Source organism: Aptenodytes patagonicus, chromosome 14 (assembly GCF_965638725.1).
Source record: "Aptenodytes patagonicus chromosome 14, bAptPat1.pri.cur, whole genome shotgun sequence".
Taxonomy (NCBI): domain Eukaryota; kingdom Metazoa; phylum Chordata; class Aves; order Sphenisciformes; family Spheniscidae; genus Aptenodytes; species Aptenodytes patagonicus.
Genome location: NC_134962.1, coordinates 10,952,071 through 10,969,598, shown reverse-complemented (window position 1 = coordinate 10,969,598; position 17,528 = coordinate 10,952,071). Strand labels below are relative to the sequence as shown.

The 17,528-nt window shown below is 40.0% G+C and overlaps 1 protein-coding gene across 9 annotated transcripts in view; it reads left to right on the top strand.

Annotated features, from left to right (window-relative positions):
• Positions 1-17,528, top strand: part of EYA2 (EYA transcriptional coactivator and phosphatase 2) — a 105,846-nt gene that overhangs the window by 72,225 nt on the left and 16,093 nt on the right. For 8 of the 9 annotated variants that reach the window (XR_012996483.1, XM_076352041.1, XM_076352042.1 and 5 more), the window contains 3 exons: positions 1,604-1,731; positions 2,233-2,316; positions 16,228-16,317. Coding sequence is in view for 8 of the 9 variants with exons in the window: in XM_076352041.1 (XP_076208156.1) it covers positions 1,604-1,731; positions 2,233-2,316; positions 16,228-16,317 (302 nt within the window). In the remaining variant the exon portion in view is untranslated. The remainder of the gene's footprint in view (positions 1-1,603; positions 1,732-2,232; positions 2,317-16,227; positions 16,318-17,528) is intronic. The other variant, XM_076352044.1, reaches the window with a different exon arrangement.

The following is a 17,528-nucleotide window of genomic DNA, read 5'->3' as shown; positions in this document are numbered from 1 at the left end:
TTGGCAGCCTCAGCCACCTGTAGACATAAACACTATAACCTTGTTGGAATTTTTTAAAATACATATATTTACATGGATAAATCAGATTTCCTAGCACTTAACAGTTCTGCTTACATGGTGCAACACAGGGTTTTGGGAAGAGATTAGAACATCCAAGCTCTCTAAAACCATCCTGTGTCATTTTCCTGAGTATGCGAGGTTTGATCTCCTCTAAAGCTAGTACAGAAAGATAAAACAATTACATACAAAACCCAGATCAGTATTGAGGGCTTACGTGGGTAGCAATGAGATCAAAACAAACAGCCATGCTCTGAAAAAGCCCCAGAGTTTCCTGATTGTCTGATGACTTTTTAGCCCATGTCTCTGTCAAGGTTTATGTTCACCTCTTACAACAACATGTAATATATGCATTCATAAATAAGTACATCAAGAGAAAGTCCCTCTAAAAAATCAGTACAAACTGTCTAAGTTGAAAGTTCAAGATGAATTCCATGCAAAAAGGCTTCAAAATTTGTGGCCTCTCTTTGAGTGCTTAATTTTTAAAGTCTCAAAGCTTAAATGGTTTATGGAATTACTGACGGATTATGATCCTCCAATGTTCTGTTTAAGTACAATCTTCAGATATCACTTCCCTACTAAAGTTTTCATTGGCATGCAATAACGTTTGTATAAAACGCCACATAATTTGTGGATGATCACAGTATACGCCCATTGTAGGTCTGCTGACTTACGAAACAAATCTGAACATCTGTGGTTGCTCTAAAAGAAAAATAAACTAATATTGGTTTTTAAAAAGAAGTGATCACAGATTGCTCTAAAAGCAGTTGGAGGATTTTCTGTTCCTTAGATCTTATCTCAGCCTTTTTGAGAAAGGGTGATTTCAAAAAGGCTTGTTAGGCACAATTCAAGCTTCTCTGAAGAAGAATATGGTTATTCTAGGAAGCTGGAGAGGCCACAACTTAGCAAGGTGAAAAGAAAAATATGTTTGAAAAGAATTTGTAATGTAAGGTAAGTGAAATCCGGACAGATTTATGAAACTCAAGCCAATCAATACAGATACTTTATACAAGAGAAGTTCACCTTTGACTGTCTCTTCTCAGTTATTTCTAAAATACTATCCTCTGTGAAATGGAATATGGCTAAACAGGCTAGTTCTATTATTTTTAAATAAAAGTTGATGTTAAAAGTACAGTTTTAATCATGAGCATTCATCAAATTTAAAAAAAAAATTTTTTAAGAAGTTGAATTGGTCTTGGTTTCCTTTTCCATTGCCTTCTAATTTCTCTCTTGAAAAGCAGGGAGGGAGTAAAATTCAAAAAGCTATTTGTTTTCAGTGAAAAATGTGGTAAGGTTTTTGAAGTGACACGTCCATTTTAAAATGTTATCTGTACAGTCTTGGTGATTTTTGAAATTGTTTTAACAAATCTTAGGAGTTAAAAGTTATTTCTCTAACAATGTCAGCTATTGACATGAAAAGAGTAAGATTTTTCTGATGGTGTTTTCACAGTGTTTCTGGTGCTCTTCATTAAAAGGTTTCATGCTTTAATTATAATGATACGGTGCAGAATTTAAGTTTACAATGGAATTTCTTTTTTCATAATAGGGGAATATTCAACAACACCAGCAAAAGATATAGATACAGACAGACATCATAGAGGGTCAGATGGCAAGGTACGAGCCCGGTCAAAAAGAAGCAACGATCCTTCCCCTACCGCTGACAGTGAGATTGAGGTAATAACTTTAATTTATATTCCCTTAGTAAATCCAGCAAAGATAAACAGTTGCATCTATTAGTAAATCCCACCATCAGACTAGTGAGTTGTAAGAGCCAGAATAAAATCAGTAATATAACTGGAGCCTATAGACACGGGTAGTCAAAATAATTGCTCAATTTCTGTATTATCAGCATCTCAAACTATTCTTCATATGTACATTTTTTTTCCCTTGGGCTTTCTATAAGTCTGCTGCTTTGTTCCCCTGACTTGACATGCAACAGGGATTTCTGTGGTTGTTAGGAGAGCAGACTCTAGGGATGACCAGCACATGTAGTTCCAAAATTCCTGATGTTTCATTTTGCCTGCTTTCACAAAGCATCTACAGTCAGTGCTCCAAATGGGTTTGAGATCTTAAAAAGCCTCTAGTCCAACAGGACACATTTCCTGACTGAACGAATTCTTGCAATTGCTTAATATGTAACTATATTTCTTTTTTCCACCCCATCTGTCATCACAGCGTGTGTTTGTGTGGGATTTGGATGAGACGATAATTATTTTTCACTCCTTACTCACGGGAACCTTTGCATCCAGATATGGGAAGGTAAAATTTAATTTTTTTAGCATTACCGCTTGTCCAGCCAAATTGCATCGGGAACTGTGGGGGCAGCTAATGAGACAGCTTTTCAAACAGATGCTGCTGATTTTATTCAGACACATTTGTATAAATATGTCCTGTGGTATTTCCTTCTAACATGTGAAAATTTAATTTACCTCCCTTTCATGTTGCAAGTAGCCCCTTGTTTTTCAAAAGCTTGTATTGTTCAGCTGCTGCTAGATAGGACATCGGGACATTCTTTCGATGTCTGCTTCAAGAAAGAGCCTGTCAAGCAGCCAGACAGCATTAACTCTAGCCTGAATGAGGTAACACATTTTTTTTGTTAGACCAGTGTTGTCTTATGAATCTCAGACAATTTTTTGAGAGAGATTTTGTGTTGGTCAGTCTAGGTTGCCATGAAGAATATTGGCTCTGCTTCCCACGTGGATGCTGAAGCTCACATTTTTAAGGGGTTTTAGGAACCATATCTTTAGCTATCCATACTTCAGATAACCCCTTTGAAATGCAGGCAATTCCAATCTTTTAGGTAACTCTCTTGGTGACTGAACAGCCTGAACTTGGCTGCTAAGGAGAAAACGCTGGCTCTTGGATTTAGTACCATGTGCTCCAATTTCTTCCTAAGGCAGCTTTTTATGATAAACACTTAAGTCATTTTGAATAAAAGTGTTTGACGTTCTGTAAAATGGTTAGGAAAAAAGACAATATCATTACCTAATTAAAGGTGGATGACCTAGTTGGCAGCTGTTTCCACACATGGCTTTGAACAGTCAGCTTCATCAGGAGACTGGAAAATAACCCTGCTTCTCTCTAGAAAGCAGAAATATGATTTGACATCATTTCATGGCTTTACCAGCTGTACTTGTTTTACGATGGTTATAACAAGTTGAATGTGTAATTAGTAAGATAGATTTATTGTTCACTGTTAGATGTACACATTTGTAAAGGATATAAAATGGTGTTTGTGGTGTGGAAGTCTACTGCAACACTTGGAATGCTGCTAGCACTTCTAACAGCACCCTCTGAAAACCAAGCATGTGTTTCCAAGCAGAGATTTATTCAGACCCATGTTGTACAAGGTAATTGAAGCAGTTACTTTTCCCAGAGAACGTAATGAACAAGGCAGTCTGAGGTATACATGTGTAAGCTCAAACCTACTGCCTGCAAAAAATAGAAAGAATTAGGCAGGATCAGGAAACATAAACTTACGCTGCATAGATCTGCTATGTGGTCATGCTTAGCATTGGGTAGGGGCTGCAGTATGCATATGGAGAATTCCTTTAATGGGCTGACTTTGTCCTAGTGTAAAACCTCTGAAGCAGATGCCTTCATCTGCTGCCTCCTGCACAAGTTTAGAGGGTGTGGGGTTGGGATCTGCTGCATGGGGGCAGATGGTGATGGACCGAGGGGTGTGATGGACCCGTGGAGGTGAGAAGCCCTGTCACCGCAGTACCTGTGAGCTCTTGCTGATGGGCTGCCACAAAGGCAGAAGCTGCCATCTCTTGAGCAGCTGATGTGGGGATGAAGTGGCATCAGGGAGTGGAGCCAGAAAGGGTTTATCAAAAGCGCTCACCAGTGGCCGAGCTGTTCCTGTCAGCTGTGAGAGCAGAGTTAGGCCAAGACAGGGTACTCATGAGCAGCAGCGTGCAAAAGGGACTAGGGAGAGAGGAAAACAGGAAAATGGAAACTCGGGGGATTGTCTGCTTTGGAAGGCCTTTAAAGGTACAAAATGACAAACTTCTGTTGGCTGTTTCCTTTATACAAATGTAAAGAATGATACAAACAGGAGTATTTTTTTTTTTGAATGAATGAATCACCTTTTCTATTAAGTTACAACAGGCTCTTTGAGAAAATTCTCTAGAAGGATTTTTTTTTCGTAGTTCTTCATTTGTTTCATCAGTAGTAAATTCCTCAGGGCTTTCCTATAAGGGAAATGATAGTGTTATAAAAGTATTATAGGCTAACAGCTTGATCCAAAGACAGCCAGAGGCTTTGGTGGGCTTTGGAACAGACCTTAAACCAAGAGGGAAATACAGCACACTCAGGCTGTCCTGGGAACCGTTAAAGAGTAACACAATTCAAAAATGTTTTAAGTGAGCTGAATTATCCAAGTACAAGTGAAGCAGTGAGCCAGAGGTTAATAGAGTTTTAGAATCTCTTACTTGAATAATGTAGGAAGTGTTAATCTCAAAGTAAATTAAGTGTCAAGGGCTAAAATTCTTATTGTTGTCCATAATTGATCATAAAAGATTCATGTGCCTGTAATTAGACATGCACATGCTTTGAATTAAATCTCACACATGGAGGTCTTGGTTCTGTATGTTTTCCTCCAGAAAAAAGTGTCAGTTTATATGATCTTCACCATTCCCCTGACCAACATTAATGTCCCAGTATCGTCCTGTCTGTTGCACTGGTAGAGCTGCTGTGCAGCCACTCAAAGAACTAGTCTGTAAAGTTGATCAAGCTGAAGAATAGCACCTCTTTCTGGGGTGATTTTTCTGGGAAGAGGGGAGGAGGAACATCAACCATAGCTTCAGAGGTTTGGGTCTAAACTCCTGTGTTCTTTAGCTACAAAATCTCAAATGGTTCTGCGGGTTGCCCCTTCCTTGCTGATGGCAGCAATAGGGAGCTGTCCAAAAAAAACTGATTTTGAAAAAACAAAAAAGAGGGGGAAGAAGTCACAAAAAGGGTTATCAGTTGTAGTTGCATTATTAATCATTAATGCTTCAATGTATGTTTTCTGAGCTGATTTCATATGAAAATTCTCTTTCTTTGGTTTCTGAGGGAAACCTCTATGGTCCTTGCCATAGGTATGGGCTCCTCAGAGCATGGACAGTTCATCTCAGGTGTTTAGAAAATAATTTGCTTACAGCATTAATAGAAGTTAAAACACAAAATTTACTCAAGGTTGAAGCATGAATGAATAGCCTAGCCTAGGTTGCTCCTTTTTTGTCCCCTCTGCCCAAACTCTTTGCTCTATCCCATGGATTTACACAGTCATCAGACATTTGGTCTTAATGTCTTTCCCATACGGTCACTGCCATAGAACCTTTATAGTGGCAGTCAGAGTGGCCTGCAAATTCACATCTCCTTTTGCTTTCTTGCCCACGGTTGAATGGATACATACCTGCACAAACACACGGAGTCACGGTCTAAGTGATCAGGGCAGCAAAGCTGTCAAACCGGAGGAAATCTCTCCACCCTTTGGTTTCTCAGCAGGAGGCCCTCTGACAAGAAAAGGCAAAAAAAAAAAAAAGTTCCATAGGCAGTTAACCCTGGATATTATGTTCAGGAGGGTTTAGAAACCTGTTCTGCAGGCTTCTGATCACTGTATGGGTGCAGAATATTTACCATGTGCCTAGAGACCACAACAGATGTCGACCATCATTACAGCTTAATGTACTGTCCACCCAGCCCTTTTAATCCCTTCAGGCATGTATAATAGAGATCCCATTCAACGGGAAGATGGCATCAGTCTTTACTATGTCTGCAAAGATCTGCCTGCCAAATCACTGACTAAACATAATGGGAAGAACGGGTCAAAATCCATAACAGTGCTGCTGGAGTTTCACATGAATTGGGTAAAAGTCAAGGGGCTTTGGCCATTTGTTTGAAGCAGCTAGGCGCAATACAGGAAGACTCTTTTGGTGGTATTAATTCAGACACAATGAAAAGAGATTGCATGCACTCCCGTGCCAAAAAAAATCATGAGTCTATTCCCCTTTCCCTGACTGAGATATTTGCAAGCTTGTTCCATAATCTGTGTTGTCAAAGCATTAAAAAAAAAATTCTACATCTCTTTCAGTCTGAGAAATTTTAAGTATTATATTGCAGATTCATTCTCATGCTTTTCGAAGGACTAGTATCAAGAAAAAAGGGGGCACCAGGTGTGTTGTTTTCCCTAGCTGAGGGGTATGTGTGAAGCAAATACTTTTCCTCAGTATTTTGTATTGTTCCCAGAATGTGTATTCTTGTTCTGTGTTGGTACACTCCTTGGGATTTTAGTGTCAAAATTAATTGTGAGTAAAGTAAAATCTGGAATTAAAATTCATCTTTATGTGCAAGCTACTCTGAAATCCTGGAACCAAATGGAAAGGATTTGATTTTAGCACTGACTTAAAGAACTGAATACATAGAGCAGTCTAAATTCTTGAATTGTGTTGGATCTTTATCAGTACTTTGACGATGTCTGCTGATACCTGGGAGTTAACAATCTATAAAATTCCCTGTAAGATGCATAGCAATTTGTGAGATTGTTCAGCATCTTGAATTGGCTTGAATTAAGAAAAACATACTGCAAAAAATAGAAAAGCACATTATGTCCCAGTTTTAAATCAGAGTCATGCAGTCATGTTCTAGATTTTAGTTAACCTTAACTGAAAGGTGTTTAGATTGCCTGTATTACACTGTGTCCCTGGACTATGTGGTTGCTTTGCCTGGAGTGGCCACTCTGGCGGCTTTCAGTGGGGACTTGCAGTTTGCCTCGTAGTTGCTTGACTGAGGTAGAGGCTTGATTGATGTAGAGGCTGTTTTTCTGTGATAGCCATATTTTTTTATTGCTTTTGCATTTCAGAAGTGGCAACATGAGATTTATCCAAGCTGTAAGCAGACAGGTATCAGTGAGATATAAACAGGGCATGCACTTAAGTTTCCAGCCTGTGCAAACATGGGCTCTGCCTCTCTGATGAGGGACTTGGCAGTGGCACAGATCTGTGAAGGACTAGGAGAGGGTCCTCCAACGATAGCGCAGCCTCAAGACCTTTTGGACAGAGCAGCTGAAGTTGCTGCTTGGCCCAGCTGAGGACAGGACATAAACATGATTTTCTAGCATTTCAAGCAAATGTCATAGCTGCTGTATGTTGCCTGTCTGTGAACTGGATTGCCTTGTTCTCACCAGAAATGATGTTGTGGATCTAAGAAACCTTATTCCTCAAAAGTTTCACTGGCAGTTATATGTTCGTACAAAAAGTTTTAAGTGAATTATAATTTCCAATTAAAAAGCAAAAGTCATTGAAAAGTTCCTGCTTGGCTCTACTTGAGATCCTTGTAAAACCCTAGGGTTGATTTTTTTTTTCCTTTTTTTTCCTGCTTTCATTGAATGCTTCAAGTAGCTTGTGCTTTTCCCTGCTTTGTTCTCTCGCAGGACCCTAAAGCCAGGACCTGATTGAAACACCATAGGGATTTAATCAAATCTGATGGTGATTCATGCTTCTAATGGCCGAATCTGTCCTTTACTACTTTACAAACTGAGAAGGAATAAAACCTCATTTTATTGCTCGGCTGTTAAAAACTATTTGTAGAAGTTGCTAAGGTTCAAATCAAAAGCGCCCTCCCTTGAGAACTATTAGTTAATTCTAAGTGCCATGGCGTTGCTTTTTTTCTTCTTTTCTCGCTTGAGATGTGGCCTTATATCACTACTGCTGTTCAGACATCTGAGAGTTTTCCATTCCTTTGACAAACATGAGCCAAAGTGCTTAAGGACATCTGTTTATTTTATTTCTTTAATGAGAAAACCTTCCAATTTCTTACTGGCTCAGCTGTGTTTATTTACATTTTGTTAGTCATATGTGTGGGGCACCTTGGGACGTTAAAAACCTGCAGAGGCCTATGCTGAGGGCTGCTAGCAGGCATCCTGGTCAGAAAGGCAGAATAAGCCCTTCCAAAGGAAAACACAGTCCTTGGAACTCCATAAAATAGATTTTCAAAACAAATAGAGCTTAATTCACTCAGTAGACCATGGATTAAGTCAAGATGAATACAATTTGGAAAGGATTTTCTGAGGAAGTTGGAGATTTTTTTACCCACTGGAGGCTAAAAACATTGCATTTAATGCCTTTTTAAGTTAAATTAAAAAAGCATTCAATCACTGCAGGTAATAAAAAGTCTGTTACTTTAGACATGCTGCTATATCAATTATTAGTTCATTATTGGAGAGAAGGGAGTAAATAATTCCAGCCATTTGATTATTTCAAATGTGTATTTCAGGAGCAAACATCTGTGTTTATCATCTGTACTGGTTGATGAGAAGCAGCAGCAGAAACAGCAAAACCAGATCCACAACAGCTTAGATGGTGGGCACGGGAGATGCTCTGAGCTCATGTAGACGTAACCTCTTGTAGTAGAGCTTAGGTGAGCAGAGGGCTTTCTAAGCAAAAGTGTATGTGTGGCATTTGGAAGTATTAAAGGATTATTTTTGACATAAAATATATATCAGAAACAATGCTGGGTTGTCAAACAAGCATGAGTAAAGGGAACCTGCTTTCCAGTATTGCTGAATTGTGACTTGATTTTAAGGGAAAAATAGTTTAAAAAAAACAAAGGGACATAACTTGTGTTAGGAAGTTGTGTGTACAAAATACGCAGTTGTGCTGAGGATTACACACCATGATGTGTTTCCACCAAACTTTCCAGGAGTTTTGTATTTTTCACAGAGCTATCAAGGGCTTACATATAGAAATACAGTGATTTCTCTGTGTTGAGGGGAAGGGAATGAAGATGTATTTGGTTTAAATTCCACTCCCTCTTTTGACATTTATGCCCTGTATAGTAAAAAGAAATTATTTGTAGATTTTTGGTCATGAACCTTTTGTATTACTAAATAAAAATAATTTCCATTTGTTCCCAAGCATCATGGCCCAGCTTTTAACCTGTATTTAAGTACAGTATTCCCTCAGGACTGGAATCCATTTCAGAACTCATGGGTTCAGACACTGGATACGTTAGTGTACTCATTACTGCTTGTCCCTAAGCATAGCTCTTTTAGAGAGGGAGGAGAACCTTTTCAACCTCCATGTGCTCTTGAGTGTGAGGGTTTAGTGACCGACGTGCCCGTTTGCTTATTGGAATAATTTCCAAGGTGTATCCCCAATGATTTCTGAACAGATACATGCCAGTAAAAAGAGAGTCCATCAGTAAATAATAAGCAATACTTCGGAAGTACCTCTCAAGTCACAATAAGGGTGAATATGGTAAGGTATCTGAAGAAAAGCAATTAAATTATATTTGCTTTCCATCTAGCTTGGACTTTTCACAAGGTCGCACTGTGATGACTGTAGACACTATTCATTTACATTCAGTACCTTGTCTAATAAACCTGGATATATCAATTTTTAGGTAAAACAATATGTCTTCATTTTGGGGGAAAAAAAATTTAGAGCCTGAAAAGCTGAGTGGTTCTATTTGAAAAAGGACAATCCTTTTTTAAGAAGTCTGAAGTGTAGTCACTTAATTAAGTCACCTCTGAAAATGGGTTTCAGCTCCTGAGCTACTTTGTTACTTAAAACAACTTTTCTCACAAATACCCACTCTCTCACTTGAAAAGCTCTGAGAAACTAGGTCTAGCTGTATCCTGTGTCTATTAAAAAGATAAAATTGCAAGCTAAGCTACTTAAGTGTAGTAAAAGAGCTAAATGTGTTCTCTTCCTCAAAAAGATGTGGACTTACTTGAACTAGAACTGATGCACATGGTTAATTTCCTGTTATTATGGGAAAACCTTGTTCATGTCTCAAATTCTGATCAAGGTATAAAATGTTACAACCAAAGAATAATCATTCTCACAGACTCTTTGTTCAAACATGTGGCCCAGGCATTTGTTTTTATTATTATTATTATTATTATTATTATTATTATTATTATTATTATTATTATTATTATTATTATTATTCTACAACCAAGCTGGTCCATTTTCCAGGAGTTTCCAAGTAATTAAACCCAATTAAAACTATTAAATTCTTTCTTTTGGTGACAACTTCATTATTAACAGCTAACCACAAGGAGGAGATTTAACTTAGAAAGCCCTTGATTGTATACTAATCCGTCTCTCACCTCTGGCTGACACCTGTGGCAGATAAACCGTATAGAATAGGAGTCTGATGAATACTCTTAATTAATACTTTCTTCCTTGTAGAAAAGTAATTATTTGCTCACGGCATAAACAGGTATTTGGCAGGGATTTAAAGAGACTGATTAGTTTTAAATACTAGGGCTTTATTTTGTTTTTTTAAAGCAGGGCAGGGGGCAGGTCTGAATCCAAGATCCACGCTCAGAATGACTTTGTCCTAACATTTTGAATGTCGGGTTAATTGGCACATTGCTCAATAGAAGCAGAGTCAGACAACAAGCTGATTTGTTATCCGTCTCAAAGGAGCCAGCTTTGCCCCTTTGCTAATGGCCTGCAAGTCTGAACAGGGTACCTGTAAGGCAGAGGCTTGGAATGGGCTTTGGAGCCAGGATTGGAGGCGAGAGTGACTTGCACTTGAGAGATTGCCAGAGATAAGTCTGCTCCTCTCTTCCTTTCAAAATTACAGTGTACAAGAGGGGAGGGCTGGCTGTGGACATCCAGCCAACTGGATTAGTAGTAGCTGCAGGTGTTAACAAATACATGTCTTTCTAATGCATACTCTAGGGCAAGTACAAGCAGTTTATGAAAAATCAATCTCAGTGTTTCAGGAGAGCAGTGGTAAGAAGGTTTTAATACAGAGCCATTTGGGAGGATGCTGATGGTGCAGTTTGAAGTGTGGCTGCAATGCACATTGGCTTTTGTGTAGGTAATGCCAGTAGCTTTAGTAGTGAAGATATGGCAATGAAGGCTTCTGTGTAGGTTAGCTCCTGAAAAAGGGTCTAGGAACCTACATAGTGCATGCTGCAACATACTTGCAGCTATTTGTATCCGCATTTGGTAGCTTAAAGTTAATTTGGGTATGCCTACACATTCTGCATTCCCTTTGCTTTGCTAAAATACAGACTAGTCAGAGTTTCACATGGAGTGAGCAGACCTAACTTCCCACTTTAACCCACTGCCGTAATAGGGAAATATTTGTTCTTTGCTCACCTCCAGTTTTTGTGGAAATCATCTTTAAGCAAAGACAGACTGAAAGCTGTGCACAAGCTCCTTTTAGCCATCTTCTGTCATCCTGTTACTCAAAATGAGGGGACAAAATGGAAACAGAAACAAATTCATTTTAGGCAAGGTGTTACTAGCTTGGAGGACGTAATTGAACTCAAATTGCAATTTTAAAATGCAATTCACTTCAAACGTACAGAACTAATTCAAGGATTAGGAACAGTGCATGCAACTAGCCAACATAAAAGCAACGTTCAGAGCAAATGTGTCAGCTCATGCCATTGGGATATGAAAGAAAATGTTCCCCTTTGTGAATGAACACTTTTGTCTTCCTCCGCAGCATGTTCCACAGGCTTCTGTTGCCCATGTTTTCCTCTAGTAGGACTATCTGCTGAACAGGCAGCAAAATTACCCCAAAACCAAGTAGATATGGAGCTGGGAGTTGGCAGTGCCTCACTTCCAGTGGAAATGATCTTGCTCACAAGGTGTGGCTGTTGTCAGCAGTAGGCAATAGCCCATCAGTCCTTAGCTGAAAGTCACAGCTGTGACAGAAACGGCAGAGAGATATGTCCAAGGATGCTCTTTAGGGCAAATATTTTTGATCCAAAATGTTAAAAAAGGGCTTATCTTACTCTTTATATGTTTTGATCCTTTATTGTTTATGAAGGAGTAGTAGGGAATGGGGGCTTTTTACCTCTCAGTTCCCTCAAGATGTGCACTAAGCAGAGATGGACAGCTGTGAAACTACTACTCCTGTTTCTTAAAAGTGGGAGTGAAGGATGTATTGAGGAGGGGGAATGTCAATCTCTTTGAGAATGAATACTTCAAAATGACCACTGCTCCCTTGGTGCTTATTTCCCCCAGCCGATGGGAAGAAGCAGCCTTTTAAAGCTGTGTGTTGGAGGGTCAGGGGTGCCTGGTCTGTCATGTCCGAGCACCAGAGGTTAGCACTAAAAGTAATTTGTGGAGCTGTTTAATTTCAACTCTGAAGGAAGCTCCAACAATGGTGTGTGGCAGAGGTGAGGCATATAGGGGTACACTGTGGTGCTGGAGGTTTTATTTACAAAAGGTGTTTGTGGCGTGTTTTCTATCCCTGCCTCTCATTGTCCTTGTTTGTGAAAGCATGACTCGTAGATTAGTGAAGGGGTAGGACCTCGCTCTTCTAAAGTTACTAAACAAGCACTCAGGGTTGAGTTTTTAGATTAATCTGTTTTCACTGTAAAAAGTGGTTCCCGGAGGAGATTTGATTTCAAGCTGTCTGTGGTCCATTCATCCTTGGGCTTCATATGCATCAGAAAACATTGGCTAGATCTGTTACCCAGGAAGCTTGTTCCCAGGGCTCCAGGGTGCACTTTTCCTATGGAAGGACATGTTAGCAGGGATCATCAGTATGAATGTGGCAACTTTACGTTGCTCTGCTAAACTCGCGCTACTCTTAATGCAGGCATGAGAAGTCCATGCACGGCATCCCCTGCAGCATAGAGATATCCTTTAGTGGTACAGGATTTCTGTGCCTAGGAAGAGCTCTCCATCAACATCTTCAGATAAATTCCATAATTCTCTTTCAGATTATTTACACACTGTACAAAGAATTTGGACAACATGTTGATTGATACACCTATTTCATTTTGGTGCTTTCCTGTCAGTCTGATTTTCCTGTTTGTTCATGTTTGAATTGAAAGCTGCAGCGACTGTGTCTTTCCCCTGTGTGGGTACAACCTCTGGCACAGTGGAGTTCAAGTCTGGGACCAGTGCTTCTAGGTGCTACAGTAATGCAAATAAATAACTGCCAGTGGAACCCTGGCCTAGTGCCTCTAGACACCTATATCATACTGGGAATGCTGATTTGCCTTTTAACTTTATCAGCCTCTTTAAGACTTGGAAGCATGCCTTGCTACAGAGGAAATGTCCGTACTGTGAAAGCAGTGATGCCAAATCATTTCCCTAAACGACTTCCCCTCTGGGTGGTAAAGTGCATTTTTCTGTTTTATTTTCATTCCATCATATTCTCTATCTCAAGAGAAAGATTCCCCCCCCCCTCCCTCCACAGTTCAATTTCCATATTGTTTAGTTTAAGAGAAGGTAACTTCATACACTGGAAATGTTTCCTACTCCCCATTAGTGATTAATACCAATAAAGCTAAAGACAAAACTTAGAGGATAAATGACAGATACCAACCAATGAGATTTCCTGAAAGAGTTTTAAAGGCTAATGATCCTTGAAATGTATAAAAATAAATTGCTTCATTAAAAACTATTTTAGAAAATAATTTGTTCCTAGCAGCATATTTTCTTCAAAACAGTTCCCCTGTGTAACTACACCTGGGTAGTAAAATTTGATTCAGTGCTGTTCGCATGAGGCCACAGTCAGATGTCCTGATTACGCCTATGTCCCTGTGCCTTGTCAGGGGAGCGGGTTTGGGGCTTAAAATTAGAGACATGTTCAAGGCAAGTCTGTTAAAGTTTACTTTTTGCCCAGAGGAGAAAGTGCCCTTCTTTCTGGGACAGCAACAAGCATGTTCAAACATGAGTGACAGAGCTTTTCTTTAGATGGGCACAATGCTTGTGAGTCACAGACATGGCTGAAACCACAGCCATTCTGCTCTAATTAAAGAGAACTGCACCAAGAATGCGTAATAATTAGGTTAGTGTGTAATACACCATCCATGTCAACAGCATCTGCCGCAAAGGTTGATTGAAATGTACTCATCCTCCAAACATTGTGCTCCCTGTTAGAGCTCCTCAACTAATTCATTACTGTCCTGTCATAGAATAATATGACTCCACAGAAATCTGCAGAAGATTAGAGCAAAGACTACATACAAATCTGCCCTGGTTTAGCGTGGTTTGTAACCGTAGTGGAGGAAAACCACTCACATAAACATAAAGATGAGAGAACCCTGTCCTAATGAAGATGAATTGCAAATGAAAGCCTGTTGTGGGAATGCTTTTCTTTTTTTCCAAGTTGTCTGCTGTTTTTTAGTTTGAACAGGCACGATGCTTTTGAGCTATGAGTGTTTATCAACTGAACCAGAGATTATTTTTGCTTGTGTTTCTGAAGTATTTAATGAATAAGAAAATGTCTGCTGGTGACCTTGTTTGTATCAGAGTGTTTCTATGCTTTTGCTGTGGGTTTAAGAATAAGGTCAGGTGTTTGGGGGTGGGAGGCGTGGTTGACTTTATGCATGAGACGCATGGAAAAGTGGCTGAGACTCATTTAATATTGCAGTGCACCAGGCTGGGTACAGCAGGTCACTTGGTTGTGTTTCAGAGTAACAGATCCACAGAGGCTGTATCCAGTGCCCATTGAGCAGCTTTGATGCAGTAAGCCAAGAGCTGTAGGAGCCCTGCAGCCGCCATCCCCCATCCAAGGGGCAGCTTGGAAGACCAAGTAGATCTGCTGTGCACATGCGGTCAGTTGTTAATGTAGCCCTCCAAGCCAGAAGAAAGGGAGATGGCCCACCAAAAGTGTCAGTCACTTCTGCCACGCAGGATTGTCTGTGGGTGGCTTCTCTGGCCAAGCAGAGTCAGCCCTGTCAACTTGGGCTGATTTAAGCTTGCGCTTGCGGACTTGGCGAGGAAATGAAGTGACAGCTGTCTCACGGACAGTTGTGGTGTCTCGGCTGGGTAGCAAGGGGCAGGGAAAAACAATTTTCTAAAATGAATCAACTAAATGCACTAAAGTAGAGCTGCAGGTAGTGTAGTCCTTCTCCAGGGGAATTTACTTAAGGTTTTGCCACTGATGTTGGTAGGAGCAGGGTCTGGATGTGAGAAGGTTCACACGTGCTTAAGAACGTGTAGTAGCCATTTTAGAGCTGATGGCATGTGCATTTTCACGTTCTCTTAATCATTAAAAAAGTGTGTTTTAAAAATGCTGCAGGTAGCCAGAGCTTATTCATCATGTCCTTCCCCTTTAGGAAGCAGTTTGGGACCCTCTCGGGAAGGGCCAAGTTAGACCCACACCGAGCTAGGCAGGGGACTGCTGATACAAGAAAATGGCAGAATGAGCAAACCGTCACAGTCAGCCAGCCCACGCAGACAGGAGCATCGGGAGCATGTCGCTGTTTGTAACACTAGCTAGAATGACAGATGAACCCATCTAGCATTTTAATGTGCTGTGTCTTGTCTTGTTTTATCTTTTTTTTTTTTTAAATCAATGTAGTTATTTGGGAGTTAACTGCCATTATGGCTACAGATCTGGCTCTGCAAGCATGTTTTATACCACTGAGCAGGAATAGCATTTTATCGTGCTATATTTGGGTTTGCATGGTAGGATAGGATTGTTTTAACTCTGCTGATGCTGTTAAATAAGTAGGCAGCTTCAGTGGGGATGGAAGAGCTTTGCAGTAGTGTGGCTGCTCTTGCATCTCCTGCCCAGGTGCACGTGTGCTGCTGAGGACCGTAGATACTGTATCATGTGCTGGGCTTGATGTGGGAACAACACATCTGCCTTTCTGTCCTGTTCTGTGCTGATCACCTGAGTTAGCATGGCAGTAAAGACCTAAGCCAAGTATGCTGAGACACATGGATTACACTCTTTAGAGAAAGAGAGACTCAATTTATGTTTGAGCTCCTGGGTTCCATTTTCAGATTTTGCTCACCAAGCTGCTGTTTGACATTAAAAGAAAACAATGCTGACCTTCTATGGCTGGTTTGAAGGATGAAGTCAGGAAAGGATCACCCTCCGTGTGCTCTGTTGCTCATAACTATCCCTTAACCATTCACTAATGATGCTATTGGAAATCAATTCTTGGTCTAACCTACTGAAGCAATTCTTACAGTCTCAGGAGTTATATCTTCTGAAGTGTGTGGGCTATTATTGGTCAAGGCGAGCCACAGACATCCTTCAATGAACAAAATTTGATTATCTAGGAGAACAAAAGAAAGGATGGGAAAATCATCTTAAGATACACTTGGGAAATAAAATTACTTTAATGAACATATCTTCAGAAACAGGAATGTGTAGATCCTATGTTTGCTCTAAGATCTCCCACTCCCCCCAAAAAAAAAAGAAAAAATCAAAGTGAATGGAAAAACACTGATTTTCCCCTAACAGGACACTACAACGTCTGTGCGGATAGGTCTTATGATGGAAGAAATGATCTTCAACCTTGCAGATACACATCTGTTCTTTAATGACCTGGAGGTATGTAGCTGCTTATTTTATTTAACATCTCTCTCCCTAATTATTTGCATCTGGTCTACAAACTTGTTTTTCTGGCCAAGAAACTTTCAATTTTGACCCCAAAGAAATGGGCCTTAGATGGCTTATTGGAAGCATACTTTACTGTGTCCCTTTGACATCTTCATTCTGTTAAGGAATTTTTTTTCTAAATACACAGTAACAATGATGGCTTTTGGCAGTTTTACTAAATCTAATAATGAGGACATTGCTGCTGCTTTTCCTGAAATTTGCTGTTTAATAATTTCATTAAGCTAAATTAGTATAGATCCTATGGGGCAGGTAGCAATTCGCTGTGAGCCAATGCAGAGGTTTTAAAAATGGTCTCTGTTCATGAGGAAGCTCTGTTTGCACACACAGACAGAACAGGAGGTCTGCTCAAGCTCAGGCACACTGCAGGGTGAAACTATGGGAGTTTCAACATAAAGACCAAGAGGAAGAATCCTTCCTGTTTGTGGCATGGTTAGATCTGACTATGCCTTATACAAAGCAAAAATCCTTTTGAATATACGGTAAAATTCAAGCAAAGTGATGCTAGCAGAATTCCATCATCAGCTGAGAAACAGCTGTACAGTGCTGATGAAAATTGGTTTGCATTTGCAATCAGTAGAAATAGTCTGAATGAGTCACATATGAAGTGAGTAAGATGGGCTTTGTGCTGTGGGCACCTTGGAGTCAGAATACTTCTTGGAGGTGTTTGGAGGAGGAAAAATCTGGCATCCCTGGGCAGACTTCTATGGCCTTGTTCTTTACTTGAAAAAGGAAGAATTTGTTTCTGTGCCAGATGAAATGAGAGAACTTTTTCTGTGCCTGATGAGTTCAGTGGGAACTTCTGGTTCCTTCACTGCTTAATTGCACTGTGGTCCTCTGCATTACAGGAGGTACAACCTTTCCTGCCACCTGTCTCCTTACAATCTGAGGTTTCACTTGCTGAGAATTTTCATTTCCTGTCAAAGACAAGTAGTGGGTAGCACCTGAACTGACAGATTTTTCCTTTCAGCTTTTTTCAAAGAGGGAATTGGTGATGAGGGTACAGAAACTGCGAAGTGAAAAAATCCTTCTCATTTAAAAAAAAAAAAAAGCTGCTGTTTGAGAGTCCAGGGCACTATATAAGTACTGATAATATTTAATATGTAACTAGCACTTCTCACCCATCAGATCTCAACATGTGGTGC